This window comes from Babylonia areolata, chromosome 18 (genome assembly GCF_041734735.1).
Source record: "Babylonia areolata isolate BAREFJ2019XMU chromosome 18, ASM4173473v1, whole genome shotgun sequence".
Classification (NCBI taxonomy): Eukaryota; Metazoa; Mollusca; class Gastropoda; order Neogastropoda; family Buccinidae; genus Babylonia; species Babylonia areolata.
This window is the reverse complement of record NC_134893.1, coordinates 27,919,601-27,944,600: the sequence shown is the minus strand read 5'-3', so window position 1 is coordinate 27,944,600 and position 25,000 is coordinate 27,919,601. Positions and strand designations below refer to the sequence as shown.

General features: G+C 45.1%; 1 protein-coding gene across 1 annotated transcript in view; it reads right to left on the bottom strand.

Moving 5' to 3' along the window:
• The window catches only part of LOC143291920 (dynein axonemal heavy chain 3-like), a 102,211-nt gene that overhangs the window by 60,616 nt on the left and 16,595 nt on the right, over positions 1-25,000 (bottom strand). The window contains exons 10-26 of the mRNA XM_076602059.1: positions 24,618-24,829; positions 21,863-21,954; positions 20,100-20,214; positions 16,724-16,894; positions 15,450-15,712; positions 14,647-14,848; positions 12,415-12,621; positions 11,698-11,812; positions 9,848-10,043; positions 8,463-8,571; positions 7,628-7,918; positions 6,223-6,314; positions 5,211-5,412; positions 4,308-4,460; positions 3,300-3,525; positions 2,499-2,629; positions 1,198-1,380 (exon numbers count right to left, since the gene is read on the bottom strand). Of these exons, the coding sequence (XP_076458174.1) occupies positions 1,198-1,380; positions 2,499-2,629; positions 3,300-3,525; positions 4,308-4,460; positions 5,211-5,412; positions 6,223-6,314; positions 7,628-7,918; positions 8,463-8,571; positions 9,848-10,043; positions 11,698-11,812; positions 12,415-12,621; positions 14,647-14,848; positions 15,450-15,712; positions 16,724-16,894; positions 20,100-20,214; positions 21,863-21,954; positions 24,618-24,829 (2,960 nt within the window). The remainder of the gene's footprint in view (positions 1-1,197; positions 1,381-2,498; positions 2,630-3,299; positions 3,526-4,307; positions 4,461-5,210; positions 5,413-6,222; positions 6,315-7,627; positions 7,919-8,462; positions 8,572-9,847; positions 10,044-11,697; positions 11,813-12,414; positions 12,622-14,646; positions 14,849-15,449; positions 15,713-16,723; positions 16,895-20,099; positions 20,215-21,862; positions 21,955-24,617; positions 24,830-25,000) is intronic.

Here is a 25,000-nt window from a genome sequence, read left to right as displayed (position 1 = left end):
CTCTACTGCAATAGGAAATCGTTTTCAGATTAGTCTTTTGTGTCGAACTATGACTGAAACTAGGCGGCAAAATTGCACTGGCTCTTAGTGCTGCAGCCTTGGCGACTAGTTGGCCTTTGGGAACCATCCCAACGCCGACTGTCCCAAAACCCTCTTGGCCGAGAGAGAGAGGATGTAACTTGGGCAAGACACTCTGCACCATAATCAAATTCTAGCCCAGATAGTCGGGACAGCAGTTACCTCCTCTGCTTTTCTGATGGTCGTAGTCGAACACGACTGTCACACACACACACACACACACACACGCGCGCGCGCGCTTACAGGAAGGGCCGTTATAACTGGTATAACAAGAAAGGCGAGGCGTTTAAGACTGACTTGTGATACACGCTTTATCCAATAGAGAAATCGTGATGAAAAAAGGACAGAAAAAAAGTTGAAAATGTGTACTGTATCAAACGTTATGAAGCTTGGACAAAAAGGGCATCGGACAGGATCGATCCAAGCACGTTATAGTCGTAAGCAAGTGTATTAACTCGCAGCGCTAAAACATATCTGCCATCTGACAACCAAAATTTATATCTAAACTCTAAGTTGTTGTTTTTTGGGGGGGTTTGTGCTAAACATTTATTACTGTATTCGAGGTGATAACGCCGTTTAAATCATGTTATTCTGATGTATCTCGATTATTTACGATCTCTTTTTTAACGTTCGTGGTAAAGGTGGTGTTGCCATCGCTAAGGCATACCGCAACATGTAGTCGTTTTCTTCAGATCCGCCCACCGGTGTACCGGCGTACTTGGCTTTCCGAAACTCAGTGAGAGCTACCGTCGATTCAATTGTTTAAAAAAAAATCATTCTATATTCAATTCATCATCCACTTAAAATATTCATATTCAGTAAACACGTCGATGGTGTAGGAAGAGTCATTGTATGTGTTGTATCCAGAATTTGGTTGGGTTTTTTTCCTCTTTTTATTGCGAACAAGAAAAACGATGTCATGCCCTCTTCTAACTAAACACAGTCTACGTTCTTGAAACTGGGAATCGGGATTACGGGTTTTCTTTTCTTTTCTTTTTTCTCTCTTAATTACGAACGAGAAAAACAATATCATGCTGTGTCCTATGCGGACGCGTTACCACTAGGCCACCACTACAGTGTGTGTGTGGGGGGGGGGGAGGAGGTGTGGGGGGGGTGTACCTTAGGCAGGGTGTACATCATGTAGGAGTCGAGGAAAGGCCTCCAGCCCAGCTGGTGGGGCTCCATGTAGATCATGCCGCAGCGGGACACGGTGGCTGGGGATGCCTGCTCCAAGTCGGCCGGCTCGAAGATGAGGTTCATCTTGTTGCTCATCTTGATGATCTCGCCGCTCATCAGGCACAGCTGTAGGAGGACACATAGTGTAGGTATCGTATTGCATTGTATTGTATTGTATTGTTGTGTTGTGTTGTGTTGTATTCTATTGTATCGTACCGTATCGTATCGTTGTGTATTGTATGTCACAACATTTTGCGATGGGAATTTCGGGATGCTGTCCCCCAAGGACCTCGGCTTACCGTCTCATCCGAAATGATTAAGGTCAATGACTACCACTCAAGGTCTTGAGTAGAGGAGGGGCGGGGGGAGGGGGTGGGGGGGGATACTGGCGTATGTGAGAATCGATTCAGCACACACACACACACACACACACACACACACACACACACACACACACACATTCACATTCATACAATTACACACCCTTCATATCAAAATTCCGACTCTTACAAAAATTCTCAAACAGTAATGCCGCATACTAATGATAATAATAAGGCATGGGATCATATCAAATCATGCAGATGGAATCATCTACATGCAAAAAATCATCACATGTTTTGAAGCTACAATCCAGCTACCCCCTACCCCGCAAAAAAAAAAAAAACAACCATAAAATATGATCCAAATGATAAGTGCGCTTACATGATTTTATCAATAAATATATCAGTGTCAACAACATCTACAATGAATCATCTACATCAAATTATGTGCAAAAAAACTTGTACTGACACAATGTTTTGAGGCAAAAATCCATCCCTCCATCAAATTTTACTCTAAAGAATATAATCTTTATAATGATGAGCTAATAACTGTTCTTCATCTCCCTTACTAATTAACTATGCGAAGAGTCGAAATGAATGAACAATGAGGCCAGGAGAACAAATGATTAACAAATATTGAAGAGTGGTAATTGTCTCCATTCACAAGGCATCCAATTTGAAGTTGTGTTCCTTGTGAATGGAAAGAGTTACCACTCTTCACTATCTGTGAAGAGTCACTGGGGCACTGCAGAGAAGAACTTGTTCACCAGTTCTGTCGGTTGCGAGTCAAAACAGACTGGGTCTCTAGCAAATGGTGTTTCTGTCCATTCTGCAATGTCTCTTTCATTCAGTAATAATTATGCATTAATTGATTTAAAAAACAAACAAAAAAACACAGTGTGGCGGACGGACGGACCGACGGACCTTTTTGTTGTCGTCCAGCACGGTGTTCATGTTCTCGATCCACACAGCATCCACGGGCCCGTCAAATATGATCCACTTGCGCTCATCGCTGGTGTTGTTGGCGTACTCCCGGAATGTGTTGGCCAGCACACCTGCACCACACACACACACACACCACAGTGCCTAATACATATCCCCACGTGTGTCGTCCCGATTCGCCTATTCCCGTTTCGTCTATCACTAAATTGGTCATCCCGATGCCGCTCGAAAGCAAAACGAAGACTGACCGGCCCATTGTCACGAGGTGTGAAATAAGTCCTTAAACGTAAAACTGCACACACACACACACACACACACACACACACACACACACAGAGAGAGAGAGAGAGAGAAAGCATCAGTCCACAGGTGAGACACGGGAGTCAAAGCAGCCATACAGCTGGCCCGTGGTGATGGACTTCCATTATTCACAAACCTTAAACACTACCTACCCACCAGCGTGCTGTCCAAACACACACACACACACACACACACACACACAACACACACACACACACACACACACACACACACACACTCCCCATCTCCTCAACCCCAACCCTACCCCCCTGAACCACACACCCACACCCACACACCTACCGTCAGACCACTCACGGGACACACAGGGTCGAAGCAGCCGTAGAGGTGACCCATGGTGATGGCCTTGGGGGGTGATGAATCCCCCAACACACTCCCCACCCCCCCCCCCCCCAACCCCACCCCAACCTACCCCCTGAACCACACACCCACACCCCAAACCCAAACCCATACCCCCACACCTACCATCAGACCACTCATGGGACACAGGATCGAAGCAGCCGTAGAGCTGGCCCATTGTGATGGCCTTGGGGTTGATGATGCGGAAGATCGCGCGGAACTCCTCGAAGCTGGACCCGGAGGCCTGCAGGTCTCCAAGGGCATCGGCCAGCACCTGGTAGCTCATGGTCTTGCCGCCCATGGGCTCCCCCACGATCATCAGCCCGTGCCGCACCAGGATCATCTCATATAACTGATCGAACAGTTACAGGTCGGATAATCCTGCTCCCTTCCAACTCTTGACTCTGTGTGTGTGAGTGTATGTCTGTGTGTGTGTGTGTGTGTGTGTGTGTGTGTGTGTGTGTCTGTGTGTGTCTATGTGTTCCCCCACATCATCGTAAGCCTTTACCGCACCAGGATAATCTCGTATACCTAAGGAAACAACAACTTCTGGTCACCTGTGTGTGGGACGGGGGTGTGGTGGGGGGGGGGTGCTACTATCACCAACCGCACAAGGATTATTATCTCGAACACTTGAGCAAACAACAGGTCATCATGCATTATTCTTAACTTGTGTGGAAGGGGTTAGGAGGAGAAGGAAACTGTGTGTGCGTGTGTGTGTGTGTGTGTGTGTGTGTGTGTGTGTGTGTGTGTAGTGTGGGGGGCGGGGGAATGACATGAATCTGTGCCAAGCATCTTTTTTTTTTTCTTTTTTTTTTCAGAAAGACAATTTTGAGGTCATCTTTATTCTGTCTTTGCGATCATTAACTGTCACCGACGTGCAGCGTGTATTGTTGTTTTTAGTGTGTGTGTATTTATATAATTGTGTGTGTGTGTGTGTGTGTGTGTGTGTGTGTGTGTGTGTACGCGCGCGCGCATGCGTGCGTGGATACGTGAGTGTGTGTGCGATTCTGCTTCTGTGAACGCAGTTCCAGACACTATCCCATTGATTGGTTGCTATCGCGTGCAAAATTCTTCTTGCTTTGTTTTGTTTTTTCACACAAAAGAGGAAGAAGAGAGAGGAAGATGACCTACCTGAACAATCTTGTCCAGGAACCAGGGTACAGGCTGCAAATGTTTCTTGGTGCAGTTGTTTTTCAGGGCCTCCATGAACTCTCCGTAATCAGTTTTGGGCAGTTCTACGCCCGGGAACAGGTCCGAGATGATGCCGTTGAACAGGGGCACGTCCTGAAATGGCATTATCTCTGATACTTATCATCACATGGGCAGAGTTAGCATTTGCAGAGACACAGGTTTTGACATATAATCGAGAGACTAGAAGGGATCTGGTGAACGTTCCTTCTTTTCGGTGCCCATTCCTCACAGAGCTGAGGACGAAAAAGAAGAAGAATCTTATGTCACCGACACTACCAAACACCTATGTCAGCGTCATTGATCATCTATGTCACTGATACTAAACAAAGCTATGTCACCAGCACTGAACACCTGTCATGGGCATCACTTTTTATTACTGTTATCGACACGAAGTACATGTGTCATTGACACTAAACAACACGCCGTGATACCTGGTGGAGGAATTTGGGCAGGTTGACGTCGTTGATGGCTTTGAAGCAGGAGCACCGGCACTAAGGACATGTGTCACTGACACTACACAACACGCCGTGTTACCTGGTGGAGGAATTTGGGCAGGTTGACGTCGTTGATGGCTTTGAAGCAGGAGCACCGGCACTAAGTACATGTGTCACTGACACTACACAACACGCCGTGTTACCTGGTGGAGGAATTTGGGCAGGTTGACGTCGTTGATGGCTTTGAAGCAGGAACACCGGCACTAAGTACATGTGTCACTGACACTACACAACACGCCGTGTTACCTGGTGGAGGAATTTGGGCAGGTTGACGTCGTTGATGGCTTTGAAGCAGGAGCACCGCCACTAAGTACATGTGTCACTGACACTACACAACACGCCGTGTTACCTGGTGGAGGAATTTGGGCAGGTTGACGTCGTTGATAGCCTTGAGCAGGAGCACCGGCTCCTGCTCCTCCGTGTACTTCAACTTGAGGTTGCCAGCGGCGGTCAGCACCGACTTGACCGCCCGCATCCCGTAGTCATAGTGATGCTGAGAGGAGAGCTGCTCGGAGCACAGCGTGTAGGTGGCCACAATCTTGTTGGACAGACTGCACACACACACACACACACACACACACACACACACACACACACCACACAACACAGACACACAGGGTGCGCATCCTGCCAGTGGTGACAAACTGACGTGTTGGTGAACACACCACGGGATGTTACTTGGAAGAAATGATGCCATAAGGCAGCACAGAATAGCAGGATTATACATTCCTACACTGTCTGTATGAAAAAGCCAAAACAAGACCTAATGCAGATCCCTACATTAATTATTTCCCCCCAGTCAGTGGAGAACTATTTTCAGGCTTAGTATGAACTGATGGTGTGCTGGTACCCTATAGTGATGAAAGCATTCTGGGGGTATCATCTCTTAACTCACTCAGTACGGCCAGTCCTCTCTTCTCCTCTACACAGACCCCTCGGATGTCCAGTGGGTGTCTGAATGACCCAACCTTTAGCTTCCTTCGTCAGAATTGTGGTATTCTTTGTCAACATTCACCTCTTCAGTGTAAGAGCCTTCCGCTTGCAATATTTTGATGATGGTAGTTGGGGTGAAACGCTGTTAACGTCGTCTCTTTCGCCGTTCGTATGGAGAGAGTTAACACACCAGTTCAGTTGTCATTCAATACGTAGACTTTAAAAGAATATATCTCCGAGGAATATGTTTGCTTCTCGTGGTGCAGATCCCAATAAAGCGGCAAAACAAACAACAGTTACTGTGAAGAAAAAAATGAACAACTGTGTGTGGTATTTCGGATAGTCACATACGGAGGGGAAGTGAGGGAATTTTGTTGTTGTTGGTGTTGTTTTTGTGTGTGTTTTTTTACACATTAAAAAGCACTGACCTCCGAGCTTCCACAAAGCCCATGGAGTAGAGCACAATCTCTCCAATCATACCATAGTCTGGCACCATCATGGCCACTGTACGAAACAACACCTGAAGACAAAAATATTGTCATCTCTATCATCAGCATGATCATCATCTGCACTACACAGTTACCAAGCTCATTGTCATGTTCATTTTCATCACCAATACCGCTGTCATGAATAACAGAATTATCAAATCTAACTGTTTTATGATTGCCAGTGATGTTTGTTATTATCATCTTCAAGAATAATTGTTGTCTGAAATCTTCTATTATCATTATTATCATACCATCGTCACCACCATCGTTTCTGTCATTTCTATCATCATCTTCATCATTATCATCATCATCATCCAGACCTTAAAATCAAAGTGTCCAGATCAACCCATCTCACTACAGACGGTTCATCGTCACAATGTCCGTCACCTCAACACTGTCAGCTAAAATCACAATGAGACTGCCAAATAAAGTCACCTAAACACTGTCAGCTAAAATCACAATGAGACTGCCAAATAAAGTCACCTCAACACTGTCAGCTAAAATCACCATGAGACTGCCAGATAAAGTCACCTCAACACTGTCAGCTAAAATCACCATGAGACTGCCAGATAAAGTCACCTCGACATTGTCAGCTAAAATCACTATGAAAGTACAAGACAAAATCACCTCAACGCTGTCAGCTAAAATCACAATGAGACTGCCAAATAAAGTCACCTCAACACTGTCAGCTAAAATCACCATGAGACTGCCAGATAAAGTCATCTCAACACTGTCAGCTAAAATCACCATGAGACTGCCAGATAAAGTCACCTCAACACTGTCAGCTAAAATCACCATGAAAGTACAAGACAAAATCACCTCAACACTGTCAGCTAAAATCACCATGAGCCTGCCAGATAAAGTCACCTCAACACTGTCAGCTAAAATCACCATGAGACTGCCAGATAAAGTCATCTCAACACTGTCAGCTAAAATCACCATGAGACTGCCAGATAAAGTCACCTCAACACTGTCAGCTAAAATCACCATGAGACTGCCAGATAAAGTCACCTCGACATTGTCAGCTAAAATCACCATGAAAGTACAAGACAAAATCACCTCAACGCTGTCAGCTAAAATCACCACGATACAGCACAGATAATGTCACCTTCATATCGTCAGGTCACGTCGAACACAACCTGAAACTTGTGACAGGAATATGATTCACACAGATTGCCCAAGACACTGTCTGGCAAGGGCTGTATCTCCATTATTTAACCCAAAGTTGAAAATGTCACTGAAATCAAATTCACGCATGAGACACCAATATATCACACAGTGCTCATAGCAACAGCAAGAAAGAAACTGAGGAAAAAGCAAAAGTGAAAGGAGTGAGGCAGGTGACCTTGAGGTTGTCGGGCAGCTCCTGACGTCCCGCGTATCCTGGGTTCATGGTAATGAACATGGTGCAGGTGGGGTCCAGGGCGAGGTCCGTGCCTTCAAAGTTGAACCTCTTCAGCTTTTGGGCAATGGCCATCTGGATGGTGTGGATCTGCTGGGCCACCACCGACAGCACCTCCAGCTCGATGCGGTTGAACTCGTCAAAGCACGCCCAGGCTCCGGCCTGAGCCAGCCCCTTGAAGAACTTGCCCATGGCTTTGTAGTCCAGACCATCCGAGCAGTTGAAGACCACGCACTACACAACCATCACAGCAACGTCCAAATGGTTTAAACACTTTACCAGATGGCTGAACTTCCCTTTTCTCATGCCGGTTCATGTAGCAGACAGTTAAGAAATACCGGTCCGAGCCTGTCTTATCCAAACAAGCAGAAGGAAACAATACTTTCAACATCAAAGCTGTTTTAAAAATGCCACATTGTTTATATGATGATGTAACTGGGATGTTGTTATTTTTAATTTGTTTAATTTTGCAACAACAAAAAATGTCCATGCAACTTGGCAATACGGTAGTATTGGTGCTAAACCAACTGACATTAAAAAGTTCTTATTTCAGCTTCGCTTTCTTCGTCTAGTGAAATTTCCACGCTGTGTTTTGAATATAAGTCATCGCTAAATAATATTCGATCAATATTCTAACCCTCCCTTCCCCCGGCACTCCTCTTCTCACTCCTCCCTCACGGTCCCTCCTGCCCCTTTTCTTTCTTACCCCCTTGATTCTATAGGATCCCACAGACTTATCATAGTCAGCACAGCCTATGAAGCTTCTCGACAGTCTCACCTGTTTGGCGACAGCCTTGGCCAGATCTTTGCAAGTCTCCGTTTTGCCAGTGCCAGCTGGACCTTCCGGGGCTCCCCCCAGGTTCAGCTTCAGGGCTCCCATCAGGGTTCTGAACAACACAGGGCATAGTGTTCTCCCACATACATTCAGTATCACACAGGACATATTGTTCTCACATATACATTCAGTATCATGTGTTCTGATCCTGAAACGAATAAAAAATGTGCAATGTTGTTGTTGTTTTTTCTCTCCTTAAATGTATATTCTTTTCCATCACGTCTCTCCAGTATTCAGTATCATTTTGTTTCCTCCATGGTCATTCTAATTCTCCATTCCCTGGTGTTAACAAATCTTAAAGATCTTATGCATTCATCGTTTTCTTGTTGCTGTTGTTGTTGTTTTTCATGTGCTCTCCCATTCCTGTCATTTTCTGTTGTTGTTTTTCCTTCTTTTCTCCCTCCTTTTGTTCAACTTCTGTATTCCAAGGTTTAATCCATTCATCCGTGTGCCTAGTTCTTCCCATTGCCGTCTCATGGCTTTATCTCATTATCTAATTAATGGCACCTCCACTCTCACTCCATGATCTTCCCTCACACCACCATTCCTCAAGTCCATTCTTCGACTATTCCCCCATCCCCACCCCGCATACAGAGAGAGAGAGAGAGAGAGAGAGAGAGAGAGAGAGAGAGAGAGCACCATACTTCTTCATAACCCTGTCCCATTTCTCACAATTACACCTCTTTCTTCTTCTCTGATCCTTATTGTTAACAATACTACAGCTTCGATGCCACCATCAGCCAAGAGGGCTTGCCCGCTACTTCTTTCTCTCTCACCTGCAACACCTATCAGTGAGGGGGGCGGAGGGTGAGGGGGTGATGACAACCACGTTGCCACCAATCAATCAACAGGGCTTGTCCATTACCTCTTTCTGTCACCTGTAACACCTGTCCGTGAAGGAGGGAGATGACAACCCCATTGCCACCATCAATCACCAGGGCTAGTTCACTACCTCTTTCTCTCACCTGCCGGTATGGAGAGGGAGTGATGACAACCCCACTGCCACCAATCAATCAAGAGGGCTATTCCACTACCTCTTTCTCTCACCTGCCGGTATGGAGAGGGATTGATGACAACCCCACTGCCACCAATCAATCAAGAGGGATTTCCCACTACCTCTTTCTCTCACCTGTCGGTAGGGAGAGGGGGTGATGACAACCCCACTGCCACCAATCAATCAAGAGGGATTTCCCACTACCTCTTTCTCTCTCACCTGTGACACCTGTCGGTGAGGGGGGTGATGACGAAACGAGGGGTGTTGCCCAGAAAACCCCGCCGCCACCAATCAATCAACAGGGCTTGCCTACTACCTCTTTCTCTTCTCTCACCTGTAACACCTGTCTGTGAGGGGGGTGATGACGAGACGAGGGGTGTTGCCCAGGTACTCATAGCCATAGTTGATGCAGGTGGTGATCATGCGCACCAGCACGTCATCCTGCCAGTAGTAGCGCAGCTGGGACAGCCAGCTGAAGTCCTCCGGGCTAGTCACGTTCTCCTTGCTCATGCTGGCCACCGTGTCTCGGGCTGGCGACAGACGGTGTACACTGTGCCTGTTATCTCTTTCTTATTCTTTGTTGTTGTTGTTGCTTTTTTTTTTAATCCACACACACACACAAATTGCATATTACCATTTCAATTGTTTAAGACGTGTGAGGCATTTTTTTGTCAAAGATGATTACAGAAAAAGAAAAAAAGGGACAACAACACACTCACACATAAAGAGGGAGAGAAAAAAACGCAAAAACATGCTGGAAAAATACAAACATACATACATACAATAGGGAAAGATAGTTAAGAGGACAGCCGTGTGTCAACTGAACTAACAAGTAAACGAAGGGAAAGAAATGGCTACAACATAGACTGGCAGGTAGAAAAAGGCACCTACTCTGGGGAACCGAAGAAAACAAAAGAGAAATATACTTTTTTTATCTGTCTTATATTTATAAGACACAAATATATATATATATATATATATATCTGTGTGTGTGTGTGTGTGTGTGTGTGTGTGTAATCAGGGGAAAAAACATAAAAGGAGACAACATTGAACGCAAATGACTATTATCTTATTTGAGCAAGCCATTTCAGAGGCTTTTCCTGAGTCCATGAAACAAAGCCAAAATCTTTTCCTTTTTTTTGGTGTAATTATTGCCTTGATAAACTATCTATTCTGGATCGTTCACATTTGAGTCTCTTTTCCTCAACTTCCCTTCTACATGCTGTGTTTCGGCTAAGTTCGTAGGTAGGTATGCTACACGTTCTTTGTGTTACTGGTCCATTCCTGGACCGGGCAGTCAGGAATAGAAACAAAACAAAACTAACCAAGAAAGTCAGCCAAAGAAAAACAAACTTACAACAACCGGAGAAAACAGTCAGGGATGAGTGATCAGGAATAAAATAACCAGAAATGGGCAGTCAGAAATAGAAGAGAAAACTCATCAAGAATGGGCAGTCCGAAATAAAAGAGAAAACTAATCAGGAGTAGGCAGGCAGGAATAAAACAGAAAACTATTCTGTAATGAGCAGTCAGAAAACAAAATACCCATCATGAATGAGCAGTCAGGAATAAAAAAACAGAGAAACGATTAGTCCGGAGTGATATTCCATTCTATTCTTTCCTAATCTGTTCTACTCTGTCTTATTTTATAATCTGCGCCATTCCATTCCAGTATGGTGCAGCCATGAGTGTGATGTCGCTGACGACACAATTCGTGTGCAGTGTCTTCTTCTTCTTCTTCGTTCGTGGGCTGCAATTCCCACGTTCACTCGTATGTACAAGATGTAGGCAGCCATACTTCGTTTCACTGGTGTAAAAGCACTTAGATTTGTCTCTGCACAAGTTTCAGCGTTATATAAATACTATTATTATTTTCATATTATTATTATTACGTTTTCGGGGGTGTGCATTCTGGGTATGTTCTTGTTTCCATGATCCGCCGAACGCTGACATGGATAACAGGACCTTTAACGTGCGTATTTGATTTTCTGTTACCGTATACACACGAAGGGGGTTCAGGCACAAGCAGGTCCGCACATATGTTGACCTGGGAGATCGGACAAAATCTCCACCCTTTACCCAGCAGGCGCCGTTACCGCGATTCGAACCCGAGACCCTCAGATTGAAAGTCCAACGGTTTAACCTCTCGGCTATTGCGCCCGTCATGTACAGTGTGATACTCACCGTGGACGTCCAGGACAGTCAGAGCCCCCAGGGTGCACCGAGCCCCGGGATCCAGCTTGCCTCGCACCAGCTCCACAATGCCCTCTATCTGCTCGTTGCACTTCTCCAGATAGGCCTGCAACGGTGTTGGAACGGTCTTTCAAGAAAGCGCTCTTATTCATCCCTTTCTAAAGTACAGACACCCAGCTGAACTTATGCATGGTCCGTATCAGAGCTGAAGTATGAGAAGGTTGAAAGAAAACAACAGTCTTACAACACAGCATCAAAAGGTAACCCCTGGTAGTGTTATTTTGATTAGTTTTTCTTTCTTTATTCTCTCTCCTCATTCAAGTAACTGCAGACATCTGCAAAACATTCAAAATTCAGATGCACAACAGTGCACAAAATCTTGTACTTGTTTCTTTAATCACAAGTGCTAAATATATAGTCTCCATCTTTTCTTCAAAATCGCGTCCGCACAGCAGCAACAACAACAACACACACACACGCGCGCGCGCGCGCGCGTGCCGCCATGTATGTACTGAAAAAAACAGTAAAAAGGACGCACACATACAAAAACAACATATGTGTATGTATACAAACACTTTTAGGCATACACAAATTATTCGCGTAGTATGCATTAAAGGATACATGTAATACTGAGAGATACATACGCTAACACAAACGTACGAACAACCCATCCACCCACCCACAAAAACACACACTGTCACCACCTACCTGCAGTCCGTTCTCTTTCGGCATAGCTTCGATGACCTCGGCCGTCCAGAAGATGCAGGCCACACAGAGGGTGACCTGGCCGGCCCAGTCGATGACCCACTTCTTGCGGGGAGTCTGGCGGTAGGCGTCGCACGCCTTCTGTACCACCTGCCGCACGCTGCTGATCATCGTCTGTTCCACCTGCAGCAGCCACTTTTCCACCATGCCCTGCAAGAATAAAATCAACAACACCTATGTCCTTCTCTCCTTCCTCATCGTCGTCGTCTTTGTCATCATCATCCTCGTTACCATCACCATGCACCATCAGTATCATCTTGATGATGTCTGTACAGTCAACAATTTAGGAAGATCCATCCCGAAGCTTGGCTTCGCAAACGACAGGAACGGATTGTACTGGCCAGTTAGTGAGCAAAAACTAGCCCAGCTTGTGAAAAGACTGGATGAAACATCGAACAGATTATGAATGGAGATCAGCATCGAAAGAGACCAACCTGATGGCCACAGCACCGCAGCCACTGCTGATAAGACTACCCAGGGACAGAATCTAAGAACTCTTTATCAGTTCACAGGCCAGGAATCTACACCAGTAGCAACGGATCCAAACCATAAATCATATTAAGGTCAACAAAAACAACATCAGCACTGTCCAGACTGAAATCTACAGGGAATGACACCAACATCTCCATTTAACACAAGATCAGACTCCTGTTTGCTCTGGTATATACCATCTTCATGAATACATGCGAGACATGAACGCTCATGGCGGATTTGGAAAGACGAATTCAAACAACGAAAACAAGGCGTTTTCGCAAGATACTAAACATTATAATGCTCTAATCATATCACGAATGAACAAGCGCGCCAAACCATGAAGCAGCACACTGGACCTTATGAAGATCTTCTGACACAGTTAAGAGAAGAAAGTTAAGCTGGTATGGCCACGTGACAAGATCCAATGACCTTGTAAAAAAAAAATCCTCCAAGGAAGGGAGACAGAAAAAAACGACGGTCTGACAATACTGCAAAATGGACAGGAAAACCATTTGCACAGACCCAGCCTTTGACACACAACCGACAGACCCGAAGGAATCTGGTGAACAGTTCTGTGTGCCGCCCTAATGACTCTTCACAGAATTGATGGAGAATAAGATCATCATCATATCATCACCACCAGAACTCAAATCCACATCATTATAATCAATCCCATCGTTATCATCAGAACTATATAATGGTATCCTTCACCACTGTAGTCAATGCTACTGATCAATGCCCGCTGTCGTACCATCCTCGCGGGAGTCTATGTTATTACCCTGAACCGGGTTGTCTATGTGTTTGTATGTCTGTGTTGTCTGTGTCTGTGTGTTTGTATGTCTGTGTGTCTAAATCAAATTATTTTGTTTATAGCCCAACCGACCACCTATGGGCTGTTTCAGGGTTACAAGGTCAATGAAAACAACGTTGGAAAGACTGGCCCAGATTGTCCTCACCAGTCAGCCTCGGGCCTACAGCCGCCAGTCCTCCGAAGCTCGAAAAACGAATTCATCCACGTGTCATTCAGTCCAGTTACAATTTGAATCTAGTCAAAAATATTGAAAACAGCGAAAAAAACTAGCGCCAAAATATCATAATCATTCCCATCGTCATCACTAAGACTAATAGGGTATCCTGCACCACAACTGGTAAATGTTACCTTTAGAACCATAAAATCATAATTTTTTTTCTCTTCCATCTTCTGCACCTTTTCAGCGACATTAGTTCATATGCCGCTTGTTCCCTAAAGCCCACTATCCATCCCCAAACCCTGGCTAGATATCACTGTAAGATCGCTATGAGGCCACACACCAGGGGAGACCCTGCACGGCTGCTGTTTGTTTCATTTGGTGTTCAGTGATGCCTCTTCTTTTTCAGCACAAACCTTCTACTGACGACAATAATCGCTTAGAAACTGTTACCGTTGTCATCGTCAGTCCCACATCATCACCGTGGACAGCTCTTTGCCAACTCCTGCAAACCTTCCTCATCCCCTCTTTCTAGAACACTTGAAAACATTGCCATTATCATCATCATCATCGTCGCCGTCGTCGTCATGGACCTGTCCTCAGCAAGCTAAAGTACACTCCAGGTGAGTGACTGACTGGCGGGAGACAAGAGTGAGCTGCAAATATCTGTGTGTGTACTGATTTCAAACCAAACCAAACCAAACAAAAAAACAAAAAAAAAGAGGTACCATACCCTGGCCTTGGCAGGGAAGATGGAGTTAGAGAAGGGCACTGTCTCATTCTCTGCGGACATCATGCCGATGATCTCCTGGTCCTCAGTGAACTGCAGTTTGTTGATGCCCTCGAAGCACTTCTTGAGGTGGGGCTGCACCCGCAGCGGGTCCTTCGTTTCCGACAGAATCTCCAGCAGCTCGTCGTTGGATAGGAAGAAAAACCTTTGGATACAGTGCAGTCGAACACAGCTTCATTGCAGGGTCACTTTCAGTGCAGTCGAATAACTAAACACAAGGTAAGTTTCGGTGCAGTCGAGCAAGTAAACACACGGTAAATTTCAGTGCAGTCAAACAAGTATACACATGGTAACTTTCGGTGCAGTCTAACAAGTAAACACACGGTCGGTCTCAGTATAGTCGAACAAGTAACACAACGAGGAAAAGAAAACCAAAAGAAAAAGAAAAACAAAACGAACAAAAAATCCTCAACAACACTTCCGAAAGAGGAAAAGACAAAGAAATCCCGATGAAATACAGACCTGAGTAGATAACACATAAGATGAAAAGATAACCTACAGGAAACTGCACTTCAGACAGAGGCAAAGAAAGAAAACCCTGAAGAAATAGAAAACCCCCGACTGAATGACACAGAAGAGAACAGCAATCAATCTAACCATCTCTGTCCCTGCCGACCACCACCCTCCAAACACCTTCCCCCAAGTTTCCACCGACCCCCAACCCCTACAACCCGCCCTTCATTAATACAGGTAGCCCTGCAAACAAGGACTGAAACAAAACGACGAAGACAACGAATAGTCGGTACCTGGGGAAGTAGAGTCGCTTCATCTCGAGGTAGGCGTTGAGACCCTTGGTGATGTCTTCGAGCAGAGCGTTGGCCTCGCGAAGATTTTTGAGCATGTTGGGCTGTCCGGTGGCAACCAGGCAGTTCGTGTTCTTCACCGCCTCGGTCATCAGGCTCCGCCAGATGGTGTCCACCTGCCCGAACTTGCGCCCCTCCTCTGGCATCTGGGCCATGATGTCCTCCGAGCCGAAGATGGGCTCCAGGTACAGCCACGTGGCTTGGCACTGTGGGGAATATTTTGTATTTTGTATTGTATTTTGTATTTCTTTTTATCACAACAGATTTCTCTGTGTGAAATTCGGGCTGCTCTCCCCAGGAAGAGCGCGTCGGTACACTACAGCGCCACCCATTTTTTGGTATTTTTTTCCTGCGTGCAGTTTTATTTGTTTTTCCTATAGGCTGGTAATCCACCTGTCTGAACTTTTGAATTACTAAATGACTGGAATACTGACTGTTCAAGATAACTCCTTACCTCAGCTTGCTTAAGACCCAAGACTTGGATGCTCCTGTGTCGTTGGACACATGAGGCAGCCAAAGATCTTAACTCACTTAGATGGTCCCGCATCGTTGGATGCATGAGGCAAAGCATTCCATTCTCTGCCGTCCTCAGCCAGTTTGCTGGTGTCACCACGTCATCTGCCTACAAGTCTGGGGTCTCTCTTCACTGCTTGCCGCCTGTTCGTCATGGCCCGTTCTCTCTTTCTTTGGCCTGTGGATGTCCGATTCACGGCTTGGCGTGCGATTTTTGTTGTGGGGAGCCTCAGTATTTCTCACAGCCAGTGGAAAATTCATTTGCTAATGACTGCTGACATGAGAGGCCAATGACACCTCTAAATTTCCACCTTGAGTCTCTTGAGGGACACACTTTATTTATAGTAATATGTAGCAACATACACACACTCACCTTGAGCCACTAGAGAGACACACTGTAATTATAACAATTCCATAACACACACACCTTAAGCCACCACCGAGACACGTATTTATAACAATACACTAACACACACACGCACACACACACACATTATCAAATGTCTGAAGACTGGTGCAATTTTTCGTCTTTCGTTCTTGTCTTTGTAACACACACACACACACACACACACACACACACACACACACACACACACACTATCAAATGTCTGAAGATTGGTGTAATAAAATATTTTTGTCTTTTGTCCATGTCTTTGTAACACACACACACACACACACACACACACACACACACACACACACACCTTGAGCCACTCATCCAGGATGTCCTGCATTTGGAACAGCTTCTCCTCCCACTCCTTACTCTCCGCCTCAAAGGGCTTGATGAAGGGGGAGCCCATCATGGTCTGCGCCTTCACCGTGTGATCGTCCAGCAGGACCTGGATGTCGTCGATGGCCGTCAGGATGCTCACCCCCTGTGGCGAAGAGTTCACAACACACACACACACACACACACACACACACACACACACACACACACACACATATGCACACACACGCGCACACACACACACACATGCACACACACATGCACATATACACACGCACACACACACATGCACACACACATGCACAGACACACACACACACGCGCGCGCACACACACACACACACACACACACACACACGTGCACGCGCGGTGCACACAAGCATGTGCACAATCAAAACACTAACACACACACACACACACACACACACACACTCACTCACACACACACCAGCATACACGACGCGCCCACACACAAGCATGTGCATACAAATAAAACATACACATACACGTTATTTCATCGCGGTAGATATTACAACGATGCCATAAGATTTGTGCACACAGTTAGCCTACCTCTAAATCAGCTGACATTTCGGTCAATTTGTCGATTTTGCTTATCTTTCTTTTTCTCTTCTATTTTTTTGGGGTGGGGTGGGGGGGGGGGGGTAGCGGGGGACCAGGGGAAGTTGTTACAGATATTTTGATTCATTTACTGCACTCGCTTTATTCTCTTCTCACGCCATTGTTATGAAACTAGGCAAAATGTAGTATGATATAATGAATGGTTTCCATATGTAAATTATAAATACATAATAATTATATTATGTCTGCGTCCATGCGCACGCATGCTCTCAAGCACACAACTTCTCTCTGTCTCTGTCTGTCTGGCTGTCTCTCTCTCTCTCTCTCTCTCTCTCTCTCTCTCTCTCTCTCTCTCTCTGCAGTGTGCAGTTAGATGAGGACAAAAGAGCAAGGGAACAGTACAATGAAAAGCGAAGGGAATATAAAGAACTGTTAAGGATAAAACGGAAGGCCCACCGTGAAAAAGTTGTGGAATCATTACATGAAAATATCAGTAATTCAAAAGAATTTTGGGGCAAGATTAAATCCTTCACAAATAAAGCGACGATAAGTAATTCCATTAGCAAGGACGAATGGTTCCAGCACTTCTCTGAAATCTTCCAATCAGATGTTTGTCAGGAAGCTGTAAATGAAAATACTTTAAATCAGCCAGAAGCTCAACTTGGTGATGAGCATGACCAATATGATACTGATGTTCTTGAAACAGATATAACTGAAGGCGAAGTATTCACAGCTATTCGTGCTCTGAAAAACGGAAAAGCTGCGGGCCCCGATGGCATAATAGAAGAGGTTTTCAAACACACGGCTCTCGTTATTGTACCATTTCTGGTTATTCTTTTCAACAAACTGTTCCCCTCAGGTATGTATCCATCCCAGTGGACAGAAGCTGTTATTCAGCCACTTCACAAGAAAGGTGATAAGAACTCTCCCGACAATTATAGGGGTATATCCCTTTTGAATGTCTGCAGTAAACTGTATAGTCACATTTTAAATCAGCGACTTAGTAAGTGGATTGAGGATAACAGTGTTATAAATGAAAGTCAGGCAGGATTTAGGAAGAAATACAGTACCATCGACCATGTCTTTACTTTGTTTGCACTGACTCAAAAACAACTTTCTTACCATAAGAAATTATACGTCGAATTCATAGATTTAAAAAAAACAACTTTTGATTCAGTTGTGCGAATAAGCTTGTGGAATGTCTTAAAAAAATACACAGAAAAATGTATAATGCAATAACTAGTATGTATCATGTTGTGAAAGCTAGAGTAAGCACAGGCGGTGAATTAAGTAATGTTTTCATGTGTCCCACAGGCCTTAAACAGGGTGAAGTGTGCGGTCCTGTCTTATTTTCGTTATTTATCAATGAACTAGCATCTGAAATAATTAACAAAGGAAAGCATGGTGTTCAGCTGATACCTGATGTACAAGAAATACTTATTCTAAAGTTTGCCGATGACATAATTTTGATATCTGACTCTGTAACTGGTCTGCAAAATCAACTGAATGTGCTCTATAATACAGCCATGAGTCTTGGCCTGATTGTGAGCCTCGATAAGTCTAACGTTGTTGTGTTTAGAAATGGTGGGTACTTATCAGAAAATGAAAAGTGGGTCTATGGAAAAACTAAAATGATAGTCGTGAACATGTATAAGTATCTAGGTGTCATTTTGTCAACAAAACTAACTTTTTCCCATACATGACATGATATGGCTGGCATGGCAAAAAAGGGAGTGATTAGCATTTTCAGGTTATTTCGATCAATTGGTGAAAAATACCCAAAAATATTTTTTAAACTATTTGATGCGCAAATACAACCAATGCTGAGCTACGGGGCGGAAGTTTGGGGTCTGATTACAAATCTTGATGTAATAGAGAAAGTACATACATTTGCACTAAAACGGTTCTTGAATGTGAGTGTTAGAACACCATATGCAATGGTTTACGGGGAACTGGGCAGATTTCCCTTCTATATATTAATATATACTTGAGATGCATCAAGTACTGGCTAAGAATTGTCAGAATGCCAGAACATCGGTTACCACTGAAAGCGTACAAAATGTTGTTATTTATGCATCACCAGAATCGGAATACATGGGCCACATCTGTTTGTTTCATGTTATATAAATATGGCTTTCAGGAGGTTTGGGAGAATCTGGGGGTTGGAAATGAAAAGGAATTTCTTAGCACATTAAAAAACTGACTGGAAAACGAGTACGAAGGACATTGGTCTCTACAGCTATCAGATAGTGAGCGCTTCTCATTATATCGTACTTTTAAAAGTAGTCTTGTACTTTCACCATATTTGTTGGAACTGAAACATATTCAAGCCAGAATTAGTTTAACACGTTTACGACTTGGTGTGTCACAACTCAATACACACAGATTACGTTTTAAACGTAATGTAACAGATAATGAGCTTTCCTGTCCTTTCTCAAAAGGAAACAGAAGTTCACTTCGTGTTACAATGCCCTCAATATGCTGATCTGAGACAACACTATATCCCCGCTAAGTACTACAATACTCCATCTTTGTTTAATCTGACATAACTTTTTGCGTGTGAAAACAAATTACTGGTCATGCGCTTGGCTGCGTTCCTTGTCAAGGCTTTGAAACTACGTTCCCAATAGTAAAATGTTTGTTGTACCTCTGCATGGACTTGTAACCACCCCTATTGACATGGGCCAATGGCCTATTCATTAAAACAGTTCAGTGTTCAGTGTTCTCTCTCTCTCTCTCTCTCTCTCTCTCTCTCGCTCTCAGTGACTGACCGTGTCTCTGTAAGGAACCATATCAAAGCACAGATCTTTCCAGTCATTCTTCATCTTCTCCAGAGCCTTCTGCAAGGAGTATTCTTTGGTAGCTGCCCCCGCTATCTCCTCCAGTCTGCAAAAACGTAATTCATCACAGTTTCAGTGTACATGTTTACGTTTCATCATAAACTGTGAAGTAGGCATACTGGGGCCAGGATGCATGAGCGATCTTAGCAGCAGCGCTAAATTTGCTTACCCTTCAGACTTGAAGTCTATAAGCACAGACAGGGGAAATCTTTCACATTTAACTAAATTATTGGCACTATTAGATTGCTCATGCGACCTAGCTTTGTGATGGACTTATGTGGTCGAAAACGACGGGACTGTGTATGTACCGTGAGTATGGCTCGCAAGTTCTGATTTGGTCAGCAGATGATCTACGTGCCAAAAAACATTATATACGAGGGACCACGTATTTAGATATATTTCACACAAAAGGGGCGTGTTTGGCAACACTACAATAATTATCTCGACCATTTCGCGCACTTACCGCATGGCTCGACGTGAATACTGCACACAATACACACACCTAAAGGCTAAACACAACTGAAGTATACTTTACAAATTTCAGATACATTTCTGAAATTTTATCAATGATGGTCAAGTTTTTGTATCCCCAAATTTAAAATTACAAAAATAAAATTTGTACAACCATTTTATCAAATAAATCCAATGTTACATGAAAAATGTAAATCTTTTTTTCGTGGTCGTTCTTGTCAAACGCAGACTTCTTGCATTTTGCAAAGCTACCGTTTTTGTGTGTGTGTGTGTGTGTGTGTGTGTGTGTGTGTGTGCAAAATCATTTCCTAAACATTTACATAAACACACAACACGTGGTGTGGTGGCCTAGTAGTAACGCATCCTCTAAGGAAGCGAGAGAATCTGAGTACACGGGATCTACTCCCACGCTCACCATTATTGCCAGCATCTTCTCCCCCTCTATTAGACCTATGGTGGTCTAGACGCTAGTTATTCGGACGAGATGATAAACAGAGGCCCTTTCTCCCATGTACAGCATGAACTTAGCGACGTCATAGAACTCATGACAACAAAAGGGCTATCCCCGGCAAATTTTTGCAGAAAATTCCACTCCAGTATACTTGTGTATGTGTGTGCGTAACTGAAACCCAAGCGACTGATTGATACAGGAAACGAATCCTGAGCATCTAATGGCAGCTGTTAGTCGGCCCTTCCCAGGCAGACAGCCTACTGCGTAAATGACCCTGTGTTCGGAAAGCGCTTAGAGTAGGATCTGTGACCGAAGATAAGGCGCCATGTAAGTATCAATAATTACGCTTCTTCCAAATATTACATACAATACAGCACTTCTGACAGAGCACCCACATCACACTTCGTCCATCATGATGTATCCATTACCTTCCCCACCACCCATTCCAGTGTCTAAATAGTATAGCCCATGTATATGTCACTTATATGTCACTGTCTTTCCGAACATAAAAACTGAGTATTCCCAGCTGAAAATACCGTATGAATCCCAGATATATATATATATATATGTGTGTGTGTGTGTGTCTGTGTGTGTGTGTGTGTGTGTGTGTGTGTGTGTGTGTTGTATCGCGTCGGGTGGGGGAACATCAGAGCACTCAAAATTTTGTTATTAAAAAAGAAAGAAAAGAATTAGAATAGGGAAGATAAAAAAGAGCGGACGGGTGGCGGAGAATGGGTGAGAATGCGGTGTGGGTGTGTGAGGACTGACTCACTTGGGTAAGAATTTGGTCAGATGGTAATCCAGCATCACCTGCAGACTCGTATCTTCGTGTGGCGTGATGTCAAACCCCACGGCAGAGCTCATCTGGAACAATGCGTTATGCGCATCCATACTGTTGCCGATACTGGGTGGTCTACGCTGTGCTATCTTACGCTACAGTACACTGCAGTACACTACACTACATTACACTACACTACAGCGCATTACACTGTACTGCATTGTACCGCATCATTTCGCATCGTGGTCATCCATGAAATACATCGGCTCAACACACGGCTTATCAGACTATCAGAGATTGACATCACACATGGACCAACAGCAAAGTAAGAGCTGTATGATCAATGGTTCCTCCACTGCTATGGGAATCCATTACAGCTTAGTCATTTGTAAGGAAGCAAGATTGCTTTGTTTCTTAGTACTGCAGCCTTGGCGGCTAGTTGGCCTTTGGGAACCATTCCTACGCCGACTGTCTAAACGCCCTCTTAGCCGAGAGAGTGGGGGTGTAACAAATTTCAGCTTAGACAGTCGGGACAGCAACTGCCTCCTCTGCGGTTCTGATGGTAATAGTCGATTGTCATGTTGTTGTTGTTGTTGGTGTGTCCATCGAGATCGATGATGACCATCGTTGTCATCCAGATGGGGGATGGGGGGAGGGTGGTGGTGGGGTGGGGGGAAGGATGCTCATGAGTCTATCTGTGAGTGCGCAGATGGCTGAATAGTCCAATCTGCGCACGAAATGTTCGCTGACAGTTGGGGCAGACAAAGACAGGCATATCATTGTCAGGGAGCTTGTTTGCCCGTGACTTTCTGGCCTGCCTCTTCTGAACAGCTGCAGCAGTCCTGTTGGCCTCGCACAACTTGGCGCCTTTGTGCACAGCAGCGCGCCATTTGTTACGGTCCACTGCAGATTCCTCCCAGGAGTCAGGGTTGATATCAAACGCTTTCAGAGAGACTTTCAGAGTATCTCTGAAGCGCTTCTTCTGACCTCCGTGTGATCTCTTCCCTTGTTGCAGCTCGCCATAGAAGAGCCTTTTGGGCAGCCGATGGTCTGGCATGCGCGCCACGTGTCCAGCCCAGCGAAGCTGGGACTGCATCAGGATGGTGAAGATGCTGGGAAGGGTGGCTTTTGCGAGCACCTCTGTGTCTGGGGTCCTGTCTTGCCACTTGATGTTCAGTAGCTTCCTGAGGCTTGTTGTGTGGAAGTGGTTCAGCTTCTTGGCATGTCGTTGGTACACTGTCCAAGTTTCGCAGCCGTACAGTAGTGTGGGGAGAACTACTGCTCTGTAGACCTTTAGCTTGGTCTCAAGACTAATGCCTCTTCTGTTCCAGACATTTGCACTGAGTCTACCAAAAGTTGCACTTGCTCTTGCAATCCTGACATTCACTTCATCGTCGATGGTCGCATTTCGTGACAGTGTGCTGCCAAGGTATGTGAACCGCTCCACCGCACTGAGTCTCTGACCGTTGACTGTGATGTTGGGCTCAACGTAGGGTTTCCCTGGGGCTGGCTGATGGAGAACTTCAGTTTTCCTCGTGCTGATGGTAAGGCCGAAGTTCCTGCTGGCAGTGGCAAACTTGTCGACGCTGAGTTGCATGTCAGCTTCAGATCCAGCGTTGAGGGCACAGTCATCAGCAAACAAAAAGTCTCTGATGATGTCTGTCATGACCTTCGTTTTTGCTTGAAGCCTTCTGAGGTTAAACAGCTTGCCATCTGTTCGGTACTTTAGGCCGATTCCAACATCGCCATCTCTGAAGGCATCAGTAAGCATTGCAGAGAACATGAGGCTGAACAGCGTTGGAGCCAGGACGCAGCCTTGCTTGACACCATTTGTGACAGCAAAAGGAGCAGATGTTTCGCCATTGTCCTGGACTCGAGCCTGCATGCCTTCATGGAATTGGCTGACCAAGGAAATAAATTTCCGAGGGCATCCGTACTTGGCCATGATCTTCCACAGTCCCTCTCTACTCACGGTGTCGAAGGCCTTAGTGAGGTCGACATAGGTGGAGAACAGATCAGCATTTTGCTCCTGACATTTCTCTTGCAGCTGCCTTGCAGCAAACACCATGTCCGTGGTTCCGCGCTCTTTCCGGAATCCACATTGGCTCTCAGGCAAATGACCTTGGTCAAGGTGTGCTGTGAGGCGGTTTAGTAGGATCCTGGCAAGTATCTTGCCTGCGATGGAGAGCAAGGAAATGCCCCGAGAAGGAGCCGAGAGCATCAAGAGCAAGATCGACAAGTTCAAACACCACATGTCCATCGTCCAGGTCGATTGTCATACATACATAATGATTATCATCTTTTGCATTTTACTCTTTTATGATATACAACAGTATATTTTGCTTCTGAATTACAATACAATACAGCACTGTATTAAACTACCCAAGCGCCCCATCTACGTCCACCCCATCTCATAATGTACCATACCTATACACCATACCGTGCCAAACCGACCTACCATACAAACCATACCATATCTATACATCATACCATACCATACCATACCGACATACAATATCATACCATACCAAACCTCTATACCAATGCCATGTACTACAATACCATGCCAAACCATACCACACCACCCACACTACACACTCCAAACCATGTGAAAATGTAACTACCACACTACTAAAACTACCTTCCACTGCACACCACTCGTGTAACGCACTCACCCACATGCATGTCCTACCGTCGTCAGTAAGACACCCCCACCCCCCAAACACCCACCACTTCCTATAAAACTCACGGCGGCCCAGTGCCTCTGCTTGAGGCCAGGGTTGCAGATGACCTGGACGATGGACATGTGGTGTTTGAACTTGTCGATCTTGCTCTTGATGCTCTCGGCGATGCGCCGGGGCCCCATGTTGTCTCCGAAGGTCTTGATCAGCTTGTACATGGTACGCCACATATCGGACACGTCTTGTTCGATAGTCTCCGCATTCAGTTCTTTGAAGGGGCCTGTTACGACACACACTTTTTCATACTCTCTTTCTTCTATGAGGCGTTACTGCGTTTGGGTAAATCCGTACACGCTACGCCACATCTGCTTAGTCACACGTCTGTCAGTGACATAGTCCAACGCATTAAGTCATGCCTTGAGCGTTTGAATATATATATTTCTGTACCAGT